Source organism: Ambystoma mexicanum, chromosome 12 (genome assembly GCF_040938575.1).
Source record: "Ambystoma mexicanum isolate Mex_15411 chromosome 12, UKY_AmexF1_1, whole genome shotgun sequence".
Classification (NCBI taxonomy): Eukaryota; Metazoa; Chordata; class Amphibia; order Caudata; family Ambystomatidae; genus Ambystoma; species Ambystoma mexicanum.
In genome coordinates this window covers 1085233573-1085252231 of record NC_090936.1, presented here as the reverse complement: position 1 = coordinate 1085252231, position 18659 = coordinate 1085233573, and the positions used below count along the sequence as shown (strand labels likewise).

At 42.6% G+C, this 18659-nt stretch overlaps 1 protein-coding gene across 1 annotated transcript in view; it reads right to left on the bottom strand.

Annotated features, from left to right (window-relative positions):
- Window positions 1-1378: 1378 nt before the first annotated feature.
- The window catches only part of PODXL (podocalyxin like), a 255685-nt gene continuing 238404 nt past the window's right edge, over window positions 1379-18659 (bottom strand). The window contains exon 9 of the mRNA XM_069629631.1: window positions 1379-9933. Within this exon, the coding sequence (XP_069485732.1) occupies window positions 9736-9933 (198 nt within the window). The 3' untranslated portion in view covers window positions 1379-9735. The remainder of the gene's footprint in view (window positions 9934-18659) is intronic.

Here is an 18659-nt window from a genome sequence, read left to right as displayed (position 1 = left end):
TGCACTTGCAGCGCGCATCACAATACACTTGGCCTCCTGGTTCCAGAGAAAAACGAACACAACAAAACTATCTATAGAAAACAAAGATAGGTTTTAAGATGTTTTCTGAAGTCATGGTGGTCTTTGAGCGATCTGAGATTGTAGGAGTGAATATACCACATTTCTGTATCTAGCATTGAGAAGGCATGTCCTTCAGTCTGTGCCTTCCTGACGCTAGGAAGGAAAAAGGATGATCTATGATCTAAGCAAAGAAGGTGGGCAATGATGTTTCGAGAATTCTGTCAAAACCTAGGGATTTTTGTGTGAAATGCACATAACCTTCTTGGCAATCCTGTGCTTTTATATTGCCCTGGCACAAATGATTTTTGTCATGAATTGACTCCTTGACAAAACATGGTTCACTGTTTTTGAGGCAAGCGATACTTGATCAAGGAATAAACATTACAATTCAGTGGTCAAGACTGTGTATGTGTGGAATACCAGATGCTGATGCACAGAGGGAATAAAGGTTGCCAGTAGTTACAGCCCCAGGAACCCCATTGGGAGATGTGTGGGTCCATATGGAAAGTGCAGGGTCCTGCCAGTGCTGTCAGGAATCTGGAAGGGCTTCAGTATGAAAAGATCATATAGATCGATTTACCAACATTTTGTAAGAACTCTAAACATTTTCACATGCTTAAGAAGTTTATGTATGCGTTCGGCATCAAAATTAAACAAATATAAAAAGTACAAAACACGGGCAGAGTGAGTTGTAGCAGGTCCAATGCATTTCTGACGATTGTCCATCTTCAGGGACATTGCCTGTACATTTGGTTGCCCTTAGTGCTAAAAGGGCTTATTTGGTTGTACAACCACATAACTTAGTGAAAATGTACTATTGAGAATTAACTGTTGTGGTGCCCACTCAGAATTCTAAGTTCCATATGGGAAGTGCCCCATGGACACAGCACCCATGAGCAGACGGCCTGGTATGGAATGTGATAAGGGGAGAGGAGGGTGTTAGGTGACCCAGGGTATGGGCCAAGATGATGTTCTCATTTCTACAACCTCGGAAAAGACATACAAAATGCCTGCACTCACTCCCCATTCCTCTGCCCGTACGAAATGAGAAATCATCACAATAACATACCCGCGTGCACATGCTCAAGGACAAACATAAGCCTCATACATTTCCATTGCAATGCTCCGATGAAATAAACACGGATATTCCACCAGAAGTGACAGATGCTCTATGGAAAGTAGGCAACATACATAAGCAGACACTGCATGCTCTCCACTCTCTCAAACTAATGGATGGTCAAATATTAGTGATAACACACTTGTAAAAAGAAATGAATCTCCACCTTACATCTCTGAAAGAAAAGCAGACATGGTCCAGTTTACACAAAAAGGAACATTTATTGACAGAATACATAGTTTACAAAATATAATTTGTCAGCAAGTATAAGGAAGACATCTAACAGTGTCTGTACTCTTGCTCCACATTCTCTTTAAATTCCAGTGTATAATAGACTCCTGTCCCTGTAAAATAGACCACTAATCCTCACCAGACCTCTGCCCAGGAGCTGGATCTGAAGGTTTCCAACGTTTACCTTCTCAGTCGTGCCCCTTTGGTTCTTTCTGAGCCTTAAGAGCCGTGAGATACGCCAAACCTTGATGCCAGTTTAGTTAATGATATTTTACTGTCCTCTTGTCTAGTGACGCAGACAGCGGTCTAGTTGACCCTTGAATGACAACCAAACAAAATACAATTCACAGAGATGTGTCGGCCCATAGACATCTACCTGTGAATGTTTACTGTCAATTTGCTCGCCAAAGCCCTATATTTTGAAAATCCCATTATTTGTGTGTGCCCTGTTCACTTTTTATAGGCACACAGCATATTTGTGCAGTCATGGAGGGTGATTGTCAAAAGAGAGTAAAAAAGCAGCAGTAAAATCAAACTTTCTTTACTTGACCCTATTGGATATAGCTTTGCCGAGATGTCAGGCAAAAAGATGAAGATCAAACCAATTGGTTGATTTTTAGAGAGTATCTATGAACAGGATCTGAATTATTTCCCCAAGCAACACAACACATAATAATGGTAGGTTGGAAGTTCACCATGGGTGTTGAAAACCTTTCAACTGGTTTAATTTCCAAGAAACTGGTTTTTAGATGTGACATGAGTGGTTTGAAAATGTGTTCTTGCCGTCGCCCATTGATAATTACATAAATAAAAGTACAGGGATATGACATACAAAGCTCCATATCAAGCAATGTATTGGTGGCAGAAATAGGGCATTCTTTTAAAATCCCAAATACACATCCCACTACTAGTCTCAAATACCCTATTGTAAAACGACATTAGAGATACTGTTTTTGGGCGAGTGCTGGTAGCTAGATAGAAACCATTAGCACAAAGAACCGTCCTATGGAGCGTTGGTTGCATTTGCTTTGGAAGATGTGAGTGACATTAGATTTTTCCTATCTACACTTGTACATTTTAGACCTCTCAATACCTATGGCAAACAAAATGAAATTACTCAATGCAGTAACATAACTACTTTAGATGTGTTTGCTTGGTGACAATGCCATTCAACCATTACAGTTGAATTAATGGCTTATGATGTAAAATTGCACGAGCAGCACAAGTAACCATTCCAAAGGATGGATTGTTAATTCTGGGAATACACAGATGGGAATGATCTAAATCTGAGAGGGAGGAACTGTCTAAATGATGCAAGCTTGAACCTAACCAATTTATTCAATTGTAGCTAAGATAAAGAAAAGCAAGGGAATACATTTCATGCTTCCCATTATTTCAATAATATTTGTAACCCAATCACAGAAACACTTCTCTCCTGTCTTATCTTGGACAAGACTATTATTTTACTTGCTCAGACTCATTTTAAAGACCATCCAATGGTTTTCTTAGAAATGTTTAGTTTAGGGACTCCCATTTGCTTATGAGATCATATTCCCCAAATTGTTTATCTTTAAAAAGGTTGCCACTGGTTTTCTGATTCACCAAACTAGAAGATATGGTGTCCCAAAAGGTAGAAAAATGTATATAGATGTGTTGAAACAATACAAAAAAAGTGATGGAATTTCTTGTGCAAGAGCGCAATTAGTTTTCTTATTGATGGAGCTAGTGGTGCAGCAATACCCTCTTTTTCAAGACAAAAAAACACAATTTGTTAAGGAAGACAGAACCATAAAGGATTGAAGAAAAAGACAGAGGTGTACTGTTCAAGCCAGGCTTAAAGTAAGGCATACAATAGGTTTTGTGGCACAACTCCACTTTGGCTACCTTTGAAGATCTTGCATAGTTACCCACACTGTTTAGTCATCAAAACCTTTCAATACAACATTGCAAAAACTTCTTAATGAGAACTGACATTGGTTTTCTCTATCTTTCTATCTTGCATACTTCTTTTTTACATACACAAGATTTTTAATTATGAAAGTAAACTAGTTAATTTGGACTTCCCACAATCAGGTTGTTCAGATGAAACATTTGAAAAGCTAACCAAAAACCTATTACACATTTGTATCCCCTATGTCAGGGGTCTGCAACCTGCAGTTTGTCAGATATTTTGGACTACCATTGCCATGATCCCCCAACCATCATTATCTGAATATGGATGGTGCTAGTTGTAGTTGACAACACCCAGAGAGCCAGAGATTGCAGACCCTTGCCCTATGCAAAAGCCCCATATTGAGTCACAGGGTCTCTTACTGATAATCTGTTTTAATGTTGAAAATGAAATTGAAATGTTAGTGCCACAGTTAATATTTTTGTTCTGAAGGTCTTAATGGCCCAAAGAAATATGATCTTAAATATTCAAATGGTGCAGTCAAATGGTTTGCTAAAAGTTTCCAAGACTTAAGTTCAGCAATTTATTTGTGTGTGAAATATTTGCAACTGAAACCGGTGCCTGTCACCTTTGGCTCTCCAGATGTTTTGGACTACAACGTCCATCAGCCACACCAAACCGCGAAGGGAGAGAGATTATGGCAGTTGATGTCCAAAACATTCAACACAATCTCATGATTTTATGGTCAAATCCTTGGATGGTTTGAGACATAACTGAAAATACACATCATAAGAAACATTTGGGATCATGCGTTTAGGTTCTGCAATTATCAGGTTAATGTTGGTTATACGTTCAAGTTCTGAAATACACAAACAAGAAAATGAATTGATACACTTTGCTGTTGTTGGACCTTTCCTATGCTTCCTAACATCAGCTATAAACATTTCTGAATCTCAGAACCTTTTTGTGGAGGATAGACCTTTCAGCAGGCAAATGTTCCCTTGTACAAGGGTTAAGACAAGGCAGTAAAGTTTTCTAAAACCAATAAAATCACATAAGAATGATAGCTATCAACCCTGGATTAAGAATCCCTAGGCATGCAATAATTGTAATGTACAAAATCTGACTAAAATAAAACAGTGTATGTTTTGAGACCAGCTCTCTAAGGGTTTTCATAATGGTATTTTAACAGATTTAGGTTATTTAAAAGGTATTTTATACAAAGCCTATATACAATAGACAGTTATAACAACTTCCCTGACACTTTTGCAATATGCTCACCTTTTGTTTGCATAACAGATACAAACATTACATTTATACATACCTGCAAATCTGATAATTTAATTGCTAACATATGAAACTACAAGACTGTGATCATTAAAAAACAAATCTGCTGTAGATCGGCAAATTATACTTTGCAGATGTGAAAGGTTTAAATGGGTTTACCAACAATTAGAAAATATATTTCTATTTTTTTCAAACCTTAAAGCAGTGCACAAATATACAAAGTGTGTTTCAGCATAGCCACAAAGATATCAGTAAAATGTACAGAACAACAAATATATTGGTTTGAACTGTCAAACTTTGTCCATTCAATAATATATTGTAGAATATACGCTAGAAGAGTAGCTTTTTTGTAAAAAGTTTTTTTTGCCTTTCTGTTGCTATTCCAGAATAAAAGAAATAAGAGATTGTATCCATCTTCCATGAACTTGTATGCATGAAATGTGCTACTAACGCATAGTAACTCTGCTTTTCTTTTTAACATAATGAGTTATTGCCATTTTTATCTAACATGTTCAAGCTGACTATGAGAGTAAATATGAAGTTTGTTTCGAGTATACAGGTAACTGTAGCCTAAGTGTACAGTTTCTCTCTATAAATGTGCTTTTTTTCAATAATTTTTTGTTAAAAAAGGAGAGATAATTTAGGAATAGGCTGTCATATTGTTCCATGACCTGAGACTCTTACTGTATTAAAGGAGAATTTGAACAAGAGAAGATTCCTATACCTGAAGAAGTCGTTTCCAATAATGAATATCTGTACTCTATGAAAGTAGCACAAAGACGTTGTCAACATACAGTAAGAATGTTCATTTTTGAAAAAGAATTTTATCCAAAAAATGTCACTCTACATCCAGGAATGTGTCCACTTGTGTTCCTGTCTATGGGATATTAAATAACACTGAATATTTACATAGAGTTTTGAAGGACTAGGGAGATGCAGAATGTTTTAGTGAGATTGTGGTTTATAAGTTCAAACCTGTAGTACTTGGCAGTCTTTGACTGCCACAACCTAAAATTGTGTGTGCTGGAAAAGGCAACATGTCCTAGTTGTAGGATTGTAATTTAAAAAACTCAGGCTTCTGGATATAGAGCAGTAGTTGGTGATCGGCATCTGATTCTGTGGTCTCTTGGATCATGAGAAATTATGCCCTTGCAGGTATCATATGAAGTTGCTTTTTCAGTGGCAACAAATGTATGTTTGCAGTTCATTGGAATGCTTTTCTAGGTACGATATGAATTTGGGTTGAGAAATTAAATATTTTTTAAAACAACAGATGAAGATTGTAAAACTAAAACTGTCAGAACATGTGTACACTGCAAATTGTGCAAATAGTGGTATGGACTTTGTATCAAACAGGTGGTGGAGTCGGGGCAAGGGCCACTGGGAAAGGGGAGGAGCAAAAAGCAGGGTGGCAGGGCTTTAAATGGCAATGAAGTGTGGATATGCAATCCTTTAAAAAGTTGACACTGAAAAAAGTTCGCGAGGGGTTAGTGTGAGGGTTGAAATCGAGCAGCATATCCATTGTGTTTCTCACATTGTGTAAGCGCGAGTCACCTTGTGACCTGCCAGACCAATCTATATTGAGATAATGCATTTTCAATTGCTTCCCGTCCATTGAAAAAGACTATGACCAGTTGGGTGCATGCCACATTCCTAACATGCACATATTGCTTTACACAGGCTTGAACGGCTGCATCTTACGCAACCTTTGAATCGGGGCTATTTGCGTGACAGTAGAACCGTAGACTCTGAAGGGACCAAATGGCAAATTCTCTAAAACCAGATATTTTCCATGTGGATGAAGAAGTTTCCCTTTAAAAGGCAGTTTTGTCTTTTTGCAGGCAGAAATAACTGCAATGTAGAAGTAACTTGGAGGCTGATGGAATTGATAAAACATAGGGAAGAAATTTAGACACGATGTGCTCCATCTCTGTATGTCAAAGCCAGCGGGCATTCACAGGTAATCGTGTGTGAACCTGTCATGTTCCTAATTTAATTTGATCTCTATGCATTTGCAGAAAAGAGGGCAACTTGATGCATTGTAGCTCCTTGATTGCTGTCACCCATCCATGAAAAACTGCCCCACCGGTGGTTGACGAGGAGTTCTTTCAATGAGCTCTCTGCGGTTGGCATAGAATCCTGCTTTCAGCTGGCAGATCATGCCTTGGCACTCCAATGCTCTGTCCGGTGCATGCAGAGCCATATCTGTTGCTTGGCTGCTGGTGTACTGGCATTGTTTTTTCTGCAAAGGATATGTGCAGGCACTTCTGCGTCATACTCGTTTCCATGCTTTCCTCTTGCAGCTGGAGAACAATCCTACAGGGTGCCCAGGCCAGAGGGGTGAAATATTCTGCTCAGAAACTTAAAGCTCAATTAAAAAAAGTGTGTTTTGTATTTCTGACTTACAATTATATTGCTGAAGGCTCAAGAAAGTAGAAAATTGAACTTGTGTCTCCTCCCTCTGATACGAATCATCATCAGCAAGATAACAGAACCATGTATTACTAATACTGTGCATATGCTCCCAAAATACTGTGCCCAAAAGTTAAATGTGTAATTATTTGTTTTAACTTGTAAAAGAAAAAGGTGGAATGTCTGAGTTAATAGTTATGGCAATAGAGTTTGCGCTTCTCAGAATAATAGCTGCAGATCTTAAAATTATAACTAAACTATTAAGTAATAAACCCACAAAAGGGGTACACGTGGTTACAGCAATGTGCAGTTCCCCAGAGATGATTATATTAAATGCCATCTTTTAGTTGCAGGTATGTGTCGGGAGATATAACAGTCCGAAGAAGCAATTTTGATCAAATAATATCAAATCGTTTGCTTCTAAAGGTATCACTACATATTATCCCCACCAAAAAACATCGCCGTATATATGGTCGTCTGGAACGGCCACAGGCAATATTTTTGTGGTTATAATTTTGGGGGGTTTTGGGAGCGGGGGTTGAGGGGGTGTCCCCTGCTCCTTTAAAAATAATGTAGGAATTGCAGGTTCCATGCCTTAATATCGCCGCAATAATATGGCGATATTTTTGTATGGCGATATTTTTGTGGGGATATTAACATATGGAACCCTTCTAAATGGGACCGGGCTTGCTGATCCACAGCATCGTGAGCTTGTCTGATTTTCAAAAGGCCCAAGCAATAGGCAAATAGTTCCCACTGACATTAGTCATATGTACATTTTTCCAATGCATGCTAATTGTGAAAATCCTGACACTCTAAAAGGATTTTGCTATTCCTGGGGCTGACAAGCTCAGCCCTATCACTTAGCTTTCCAAGATGGATGGCTTTCCATCTAGGATCAAATTGTTAATACCCATTTACAAATTCTCCAAAGTCATGAAGTGTTAATTCTGGTCTTCCGATTTGAACCCTGGAGAAGCACCCGGGTCCATTCAACCCAACCATCTCTGTAGACTTCGATATAAATGCCACAGTGTGCAGCCCTTTCCTGATCCAGCCTCTGATATACCGGGAGGCCCCCTCAGTCCAAGAGTGATTGATTGGAAATTAATACTTAGGAAATGTACAGTGCTTACGTTGGATATCTGCATTAGTTTGTCTGAGGGCTTGACTGAGAAGCCGGTCTCGAGATTACAGGTGATATCGAATTTGGCCACCAGATGTGTGCTGGGAGCTTCAATTAGTAGCCTTGTTATACCAGTGCTGGAATTCATGCACTGGCTAATGGCGCCTCTAACTGGAATTTAAATTGATAATGCCTTAATGCATTATGCATTAGGAACACCTCGTGTTTAAGACACATTTCTTATGTTTCCCTAACCAGCACTGAAGATCTTACAAAAAGTTGATGTGAATGCCATGTTTCAGGCAGGCGGTTGTGGGTGATCTACTTTCTCATTAGTCTTTGAATATATTTCTGCAATGTTGCTTTTGAGTATGAGGACTTGCAGGGAAAATGCCAGACAAGAAGATTCTAGGGTTATGAATTTGCTAAATAGCCATTCAGATTGTGCTTCACAAGCCGCAGGGCAAACTATCCCTCTCTCATCAATATTCAGTGGATGGGGCGGGGCAAACAGTTATGTTATGCCTGACCCCAATGTGACCCTCACTTCAGACATGCCCCACCCCCCCCCCGATGTGTGCTCTAGATTCTCAGATGTCTGCGATTCCCTGCCTCAGTTACTGGAACCACTTTGTAGGTGTTCTCATTTTTGTAACATGCTTTCTTCTTATAGCAGCAGCCATGCATACTCTGTCGGAGCCCAGCCCTTTTGCTCATGTTGGTACAGGGAGCCTACTGTGGACTCTTACCAGAGCTATGCAGCATGGAATGATTGGTTACATAAAGGAGTTATTACAGACAAGACAATATAATGCAAGGGCCTCACTTGTTCTCACTCTTCAATGTACATTTAAACAGAGCCTTCACTCCCCTCCCCACACTGATAACTAAGGCCGCTTAACTCAATGGTGACATAACATGGAGAAGGACCATGTCTTCATTCAATGAACGCATGAACGGTCTCCTCCGAATGACCCACTACCCACCAGAAGACTGTTATTCGCCTTTAAGGTCCTCCCGAATAATATGGATGATTTTGGCACCACTGTGTCGTTGATATTTTGATTAAGTCTTGTCCAGCTTTTTGTGAGCATTGGCAGAAACTGTGAGGACTGAAGGTGGTTAATGCTTGTATTTTCAGGCAGGCCGATGCATTAGAGACAGATAGATCAGAGGAGAATTAAAGAAGGAGGCATGTCCTGCAGCATTGTTCCTGCGCTGTCAAGTTCATCATCTTTCTCCATCATATCAGTTGCCTGGGAAACCAACATTATGTATATTTGCAATAAAAGAATGACAATGTAGTGGAAGGAGTCCTTCTTGATAAATATATTGGATGATTGCTATGATTGCTATTGAGAAAGCATTTTGATGAGGAACTGGCATGACTTTCAGGATGGTCCTCATCCTGGAAAATAAAAGATCACTGCCACTTGCCTAGCAGACAATTTACAGTATTGGCCGCAACAGTGTTCATTCATATTGCATTGTATGATGGATGGGACACTCTTCAACCTTTCTTTGCAGTACGAGTTCTACAAAGAGGTGGCACTTTTGGCTGCAATCAGTCAGTCTTACTGTTTGTATTTTTTCTTTTTCCTCGCCACCATTTTATAAATGGGTGTCCTCCTCCTCATCGTCATCCATATCCTCCTTTGTGAGGTTGTCGATGGGGACGATCCAGCTGTCTCCAAGGTCTCCGTTCAAGCCGGGCTTCTTCTCCTGCATCTCTGGCGAGGTCTCCATGACGTCGAGCGTGGGATTGTCATGGTATCCGTTCTCCATGGTCTGCAGCTCTTCTGTGAGACGCTATAGAAGGAAATGCAGGAATTCAAGTCAGAACTATGAAATCTTTTGGATCAAGTGTTATAACATAGATGGAACATAATAAATCCCCTATAATTGGTCATATAATGCCATCCACCAAGAATCCCCGCCCCACTAATAGGTAATGACTGCCACTTATGTGAAGCTAATGAATTCATATCATCATTCTATCCCCTGCATCTGAAGGAAATAAATCACTAAAGCAGTTCATTAAAAAATGAATCCATTATCACATTCCTTACATCTCTGTTTTTATTCTAATTAAAGGACAATTAAAACAGTATCTCAATTAGCATAATTTAATGTGCCCTCTCTCTGCACAAAATCCCCTTTTCTCACATCAAAAAGTGACCATTGGCCATTCAGTACAATAGGTCGCATTATGAGTATGGCGCTACTGAAAAAAATGGCAGCATTGAAATCACTACCACTTTACTGCCACATTTCCCGCACCGCTGAACTACGTGCTTTGTAGCTGAAGTGGAGGATTTAACTCCAGATGGAGGTAAAAAAATCCTCAACTTTACATCCAAAAATCTGCAAAATTACTGTGATCGAATTACTGATTGCAGGAAATCAGGAAAAAGCCCCCATGGTGTTCTATGGACTCAAGAAATGGAGATTTATGCTGCCTTACCACCCCTCGTAATCGCGTAATGAGGCCATTGAATTCTTTATAAAGATTAAATGCAATGCCTCATTAAGCATAGGGTGATATTTGAGAAATAGGTGCTAACAAAATTACTGCCTGTTTTTAATTTTGCCTCATTATGAGTTAGGATCCCAGAAGGAGGACATACCTCCTGCCCTGGCATTGAGGGATTTCTTCAATAAAAATAACAGAATTACTATCCGTAGTAATCATTCCAATCCCTAATGAAGTCCTACGAGACCTCAAAATGGGGTAAAAGCAAAACGTATAATTTGGAGGCTTTACCACTGTTACATGTGGTGGCAAATGAAAATCTGTTTGGAGGTATTGTGCTCAACATCTACGTTCTGTTGGGTGTTCTGACCCACGTTTGGACTATTATGCTACAACATTTGGTGCTGTGGGCTTAGGAAATCCAAGATGGCCGAAAAAGCCCACATGTGCGCCAGAATCTATGAAAACCACGCAGTTGTGCACACTAAAATGGTTGCCTAACTTGCCACCCACCAATGCAAGCAGGATGGGCCGGGGTGCCATGAGTGAAATGTGTGCCAAAGGAAAAACCGCACTTTAAAATCACCTTTTGTTTCTCTGAATGCCAGCTCAAAATGCCTATTTGCAACACATCCAAAAATCTCACTGAACACCAGCGGACATCTGGCAGAATAAAGTCTTGTGGGCATACAAAATCTGGAAAGAGGATGAGCCTAAAACAATGTTCATCACAAGACTGGCTGAGCTGTGGATTTCAGCAGTTTAAGTAAATTTGGACTGAAAGACACTAAAAATCTAAATGTTTAAAAGAAATGAGTGACCTACTTTTGAGTGTCACATAGGCTACAATTGTTTAAATGTCATAGTTTTAAACTTAGAATCAGCATTCTAGCTGCATATGTAAAAAGATTGTTAGTTATTTGAATGCAGAAAACTGGGGAACAGAAATGACATGTGGCTAAAAACTGGCTTAAAGAGATTCCAATTTTGCCTGGCAACTACCCCCATCAGGAGTGAAACTTGATTCACAAGTAACTTCCCAGGCCTGGCTGTTTCCTGCTGGCCACACTAAGGATATGCCATCTCTCTGATAATTGAATTAAGGGGAGCCCCCACAGAATACAGGAGCTCTGAACAATGCAACCCCCTTCACCCAGGCAGATGGTTTATTGCAGATGTCGTAAAACAGCTTCCTCTTGGCAGAAGCTGGGAGGGGCAGGGTCTCTGAGCTTGGCAGAAACTGGAAAGACTGGTTTCTGTACCATGTGACCTGAGAAGACCCACCCCTGCCAGCCAGAATATGGTTTTAGAAAAAGATGAATAACTCATAGTACGGACTTGTGAAAATTATTTAAATGATACCATAATTCTTGTGATTTTTCTGCCCACATTTTAAGACGTGTTAGGACCCGGTGGTATGTTCAGGGGGGTTTTAGCGGAAAAGAGGATATTACTCAAAATGTGTGCATGTGAAAAATCTGACACTTCATCAACTAATGTCCATACTCCTTGCGCACATGTGTGTAAATTTGGGTTAATGTCCGAAATTGCAAAATCAGTTAAAAAGTGCAAATGTTGCCATTTCTGAATGCAAGCCCCCAGGAAGAGCAGATTTGGACAGGGTATACCTCCTGTGATATGTGATGGGTGCGTGTAATTTTAAACGAATGTGTACCTGTGCAAATATGTTTTTTTTTTATCAAATATAGATTGTGTGCAATTTGACAGGGGAGGATCCTCTGACCCATAAAACCCACAGCATCACTCTGACTCACAGTTCCTTCCCCAATCATGGGAGAGGGGAGAATTGGGCCAATGGCAAGTGTAGAGGGGTAGGGTCTAGTGATGCTGCACACACACCCATTTTAAAAACAGATAAAAGCAGACAGACAGGACAGATAGGGACCTTCAAATCCATTTGCTGCGGGACCGTCTGCCGGGAAAATCCATACTTTACCTCCATCAATCTCTAGAGAAAGCTGTGCCGAGAGATCCAGACTTCAAATCTATCAATATCCAGAACCAGAGGCAGAGCAGAGCTGACCCAGACCGCTGTTAGCAGAACCAGAGAGAGCTGACCCAGATCACTGTGAAGTGCAGAGACCAGACCAGAGTCCAGTCTAAAACCTGACCAGATTCGTGGCTAGGCCCATCTAATTCAAGAATATAGTGTGAGTACCTAGCAAGACTGTGCTAAATAATATAATTCAATCTATTTTAATCTAAGTAGAACTGCCTCCTAACTGTCACTTGTCCTTTTCTAGTTGCTAGCTGTCACTTGTCTTTTTGAACTTTAAAATTTCAAATCTGAAAAACGACCTTTACCATATCGCTCATATCTCCGTGACCGTTTGCAGTAACTTTCATCTGGAAGCTGAGATCCTAGGCTGTCCTAGGACCCCAAAATGATAGTGCTAGCCCTTGTAGTTCCTCTGTAATCGCGAAAAACGCACTCGCGAATTTGCCGCGATTTGAACATTTCTCAACGTGTGAAAACAGCAGTTTTCTTGCTTTCATTTGCCAAAAATTCGTTTAACCTGCTAGTTACTCCTAGATCCTTGCTAAAGTGAGCCTGAACTCATCCCAAGTATATTTCACTCACCCTGAACCTCCTAGAGGGAATTAAAAGCATTTTAGCATATTTTTCACTTCATTGCCAGCACATATAAAAGCATTTTGGGCCTGTGTTTAAAACTCCGATCTGTAATCTAAGCTTGCTGGGGTGAACTGAATTACATTTGATTGCATTTCTGAGAACTGTGTGCTTTCCTTCCATTTCCTTGCATTGCATAAAGGGGGGGAGGGGATTGCCAGAGAAAAGTGATTACATTGTTTTGTTGAAATCATATTGAGTATTTTCTGTATTGCATTTTTCATTCAACATTACATCCATCTGAACTTATATAAAGTATTCTCTACCACCTTATTCTTCCGTTCCTATTCACAAGTGTGCTAGTGCCAGACTATCCATTATTGATTACTGATCAGATTAAGTGTGATCTCCAATTATTAATTTATTATAAAGTGTGATATATATATCTATTGTTTAAATTATCAAATAAACCTTTTAAACTTGCAAAACAGAACTACTTCTTGGCTCAGTGGGGTCAGGAGGATTCCAAGAGAGGGGTGTTATATAGGGGTAGTCATCCAGCACGCATGAACTGGACATAAAGATATATCAATAAGGGTTTCCATTCAGTATCCCAGACTAGGCATTGACTTAGCTGTAGTGTTGAATTGAATCCTCTTACAAATTGGGGGCTCGTGCCGGACGTTTGGATTAGATTTATCACTTGTGCAGATTAATACAGCGTGCCAGCTGACCAGATACACATATCCGGTCGGATCACCACGCTGTGTTACGCTGTAAAGCACTCCTCAAAGGAACGCTCTAAGAAAAAGGTCTGTTTTGCAAAAATAAAATACTAATTTCTGTAAGTCAGGACAGAGACCAATCTCTAAAATGACGACCTTGGTAGATATGAAAATAGCTAGAGAGCACTTCTTCCATAAGTTATTTGTGAGAGGTGAGTGGACTCATCAGGACCAGACGGTCTGGTTGCAAGCAATCGCACCCCAGATCACGGAAACAGGGTCAGATATATGGGGAGATCAGGGTCCCCTACATGTGGCCCTGAGTGAACTATACATGGCTCCTAAAGCTAAGGATGAACAAGACAAGATGGTTAGGATAGCGGCATACCTGTACCTATATATGGGAGACATGCAGGATAAATGTACTGAAAGCCAAGATCTGGCGAATAAGCGACAGATGGTGTTAGAGAAGGTCCAATCTGACCTGGTCTCTTCTGAGCAGAGGCTGCAGGGGAGCCAGGAGTCAGAAAATGAGAGTAGACAGCACATCATTAAAATAAAGAGGGATATGGACATCCTGCAACAGGAAAAGGCTGACCAGGATACCAGATTTCTGGCCTTGCAGAAGGAGTACCAAGAAGGTTTGGACTCCCTACTGCAGAGCCAGAAAAATCTGGAGCAACAGTTAGACTTCAATAGGGCATGTGCTGAGCAGGTAGTCACCCTGCAAAGCCACCTAGATAGGGAGAAGGCAGAGAGCAATAAACTGATTTTGAAAGACCAGGATACCCAGGCAGAATTTGACCAGGAGCGCCAGAAAGCTGGTGCCTTCCAAAGGCAAAGGGACGACCTGGCGGCACAGATGCAGGCTCTTAGTCAGGAAAGGGATACCTTAGGCCAGGAAGTCTGCCACTTAAAAAGGAAAATGGAAGAAAATCACCTGGCCCTCCAGGGACTGGGTGACCTCCAAAAAGAACACCATAACTTGTTAGAGCACACCAGGAAGGTGGAGGATGCTCTGGCAAGAAAGGAGCAGGCCAATAGGGACACAGCTCAGGAGGTAACCCTCCTGCAGCAAAGACTGGCCCAGTGCGCCAGGACCAATCAGGAAACGCAGAGAGAGAATGAGGCTCTCTGCCAGCACAATGATAGGCTCCAACAACAGGTAGCGATGCAAGGGAGACTGATAGAGTCTAGTAAGGCCTTAACTGAGGAACTGAAGGCACAGGCTCTTGCATTGCAACAGGGAGCAGGGGCGGATAGAGATGAGGTTCGCTGGGAAAGAGAAACTCCTGAGCATAACCCCAGGAGCCCTAGTACCAGAGGCCTTTATTTCTCTCAGTCCCTGGACTCTGCCACCCCCATGTCCCCTGCGCACATGAGCACAGGGCCACAGGGATGGCAGATTACTATCCAGCCAGAAGCATGGGGCTCATAGGCCAGTACCTCCCAGGAATGGATGGGCGGGCATCCGGGTATGGGCACCCAAGCACAGTGCAATTTGATGGGGAACCCCAGGAGAGTAGGCCCATTAAGGGCATCCTGAAAACCTCTGCCCAGTTAGGTCAGTGGGGGGGGGGTACCCATCCAATCCTGGCAGCAAGGAGGGATCTGAAGACTCCTCTGAGCGGTACAGGACACAGGAGACCAGGTCCCCACATTCTGGCAGCCATTCCCAGGCTCGCAGAATCCGGGAAAACCTGGAAGATCAGACAGGAACCTCTGGGAGCAGTGCCTCTGAGTCAGAGGACGAATGGACAAGGGTTACCCGAACCAAAAAGGCCAATAAGGCAAAAAGGGCCTTGCTTAAGGACCCATTGAAACACATTAAGGCAATCAGGAGTGTCATCACGCCTTATCATAAGAACGCCAAGTACTCTGTTTGGGAACACTTGGAGCTCTATGAGCAAATGATGGAGACTTTTCATTTGAAGGACAGCCAAAGCTGTATCCAATATGTAAAGTGGACATTCTCCCCAGAATACTCCAGTTTCTTTGCGGGGCTGGAGGACCAAAATCATTTAAGATGGTCCACCTATAAGGCGGCCATCTTGAAACATTTTTCTACTCATAGAAATCCTCAAGAGGCTCGCAAGGCAGCCTACAATTTACAATGTGGGGAGGATCAGGCCCCACAAGAATTTGTGCAGGAGTTAAAGCGTGCTTTTGCACAGACCACAAGAAGGGTGCGCACGGATAGCAGAGAATTTATTAATACGTTTTTCCATGCCTTGCCCAAATACATAATGACCCAGCTCGTGAGGGATTTTCACGAGAAAAGATCTTTAGACTGGGTCATTGAACAGGCGACCCGGATCTATGAGGTGCAGAAGCCAATAGAAAATAAAAATAATGCGCCCAAAAATTCCAAAGCCAACAGCACCCCTGCTGCTGCCAAGGTGGCAGAGGTAAAGGTCACCCCCGTTTTAGATTTGGAGATGGGGGGCCTAAAAACCTACCTGCACCTAATAATGCTAGGCCCAGAAGGTCCTCGGGCCAGTCACAGACAGGGGGCCAGGGAGGCAGCCCCACAAATGGGGTCCCTCGCTCTCCTGATTATGTAAGCCCCCGGTACAAGGGAAACAGACCCATCCTGGGTTATGTGTGGACTCCTCCAGCCCAAGGGGGGGGATCCAGCCAAGCACCTAACCCAGAGAACTTCCCTCCCAACTTCTCACAGGAGGGCAGAAACTTACCAAATCCGGGGCAGAACTTTTTCCCCAGATATCCACCCGACTTTCAGCCCCAAAACCATCCATCCTTCTTTCCCCAATTCCCTGAGCCCAGACCACTGAATCCGGGAGAGGGGAGGCCAAGGGTGGAGGGGTACCCAAATCTTCCCAACCAGGGGTACTACCAAAGAAGGGATAGCTACCCTTCCCGGGATCAGCCCAGGGGAGAAAACAGGGCCCCGTATCAGCCTGAGCGGGTTTCCCAGTTAGAGCGCCAGGTTCAAAACATGGCGCGGGATCTGGGTCACATACTGAGGGCTCAGCAGAACCCTCAGATCGGCATGCCGGCGCAGAACGCACCCAACTCTGGACCTGGTGCTCCAGAACAATGACGGGGGCAGCACCCCGATAACTCACCGGTTCCCAGGGAGGAGGCACAAAGGGAAGGGGGGTGTAAAGCCTTGGAGGAAGCTTCCTTCCTCACTTGTAAACAGCCCCTGGAAACCCAGGAACCGGAAACTAAATCTCTTGCCCCTGAAAGTCTGCCTCCTAAGGAGCAGAGGGGGGGTAGGAGAAACAAAAGACCCAAACAGACTCAGTTTGAGGAGGAGGTACAGATCTTCCAATTTGAGGGAGAGGGATCCTCAGAAGATCCTGGGAAAAGGATCTTCTCCTTCAGAGATGGGGGAACTCCTCCCAAAGAAAAATGGGTCCCTTGGGATGCAAATCCAGACTGGGGAGATGTGGAGACTGAGCTACCGCCGCCCACCATCTCATCCCAGAACCAACAGCAAGAGAATCCCCTGGTTCAAACCCATCCTGATGACTGCCTCCAAAAAGGGGGGGACGGCCCAGAACCGGAGCCAGGGGAACCCACAATGGCTCTGATCTCCAGTTGCCAACTTTTTCTTTCAGATTCCCAAGGCTCTCCACAGAATTCTGCCCAAATCTCTTCGCTAGCGATGTCCAAAACCAGAAAGTTAGCCCACCAGTTGTCCAAAAATGTGCATTATCTGTGCCCCCTTGAGGAGAAGGAGGGAAGATACTATGCCCCGGTACAAGTACAGGGGCAGGGTACAATTTTGGCACTGGTGGACACTGGATCTCAAGCTACCCTTCTGTCCAGAAGGGCCTTTGACGAACTGAATGCAGGAAGGGGAGAGAATTACCAAATTCCTCTCACCTCTCTTCCTGGACAACTGCAGAACTTTGACGGGAAGGAAATTCCCGTTGAGGGGACTGCAGACTTGGACATTGAGATCGGGCGACACAAGGTGAAACACCCGGTCATAGTAGGGACTCCAGAGGGCACCCCTTGTTTACAGGGGAATGACCTCCTGAGGAGGTTGTCACCCTTAATAGATTGCGTAAACAAGGTCCTCTGGACCCAGACTAGCCGACCAATAAAATTAAAACAGAGTGTCAACCATGTTAGTTTAAACGGCACCTGCCACATGGTTGAACAAAAATCTGACCAAGTAGAATTTCACTTCCAGAATATCCAAATTCCAGACGTGACAGTAATAGCAGTAGGACAACAGACTGGTGATGGAGGGTCCTCTCTATTTCTGAAAATCAACCTTCTTTCCAGTCTAAAGTGGTACTCCACGCTGGAAGGAAACACTCTGAGATTCTATACTAATCCACAGTCAGAAACTCCCACTCCTATAGTCCAGAAAGATGTGAAATCAGCTCAGAGCCTGGCTGATATTCAGCAAATTGGAGAGCAGTTGTTCATCCCTGTCCAATTAAATGATGGGAAGGACTCTGTTCTCGCTCGAGTGTGTGTGAACAACGGTAAGAGCTTCATCAGCGAAGCCATGTTCCGCCAACTCCCAAAAGATCCAGCCATTCCCACCTTCAAACTGATAGACAAATGGGAAATGGACCTGGAAGCGCCTAATTCCAAACATCTCCTGCCAAGCAGGTGTATGCTCAAAATCTCCATTGGCAACAAGAGCATAGTCCATAATTGTTGGGTCGTGCGAGACGTTACTGCCGCCTTTTACTTAGGCAGTGACATTCTCAATCGCTTTGCCATTAGTTTGGACCTAATAAACTTCAAAGCTTGG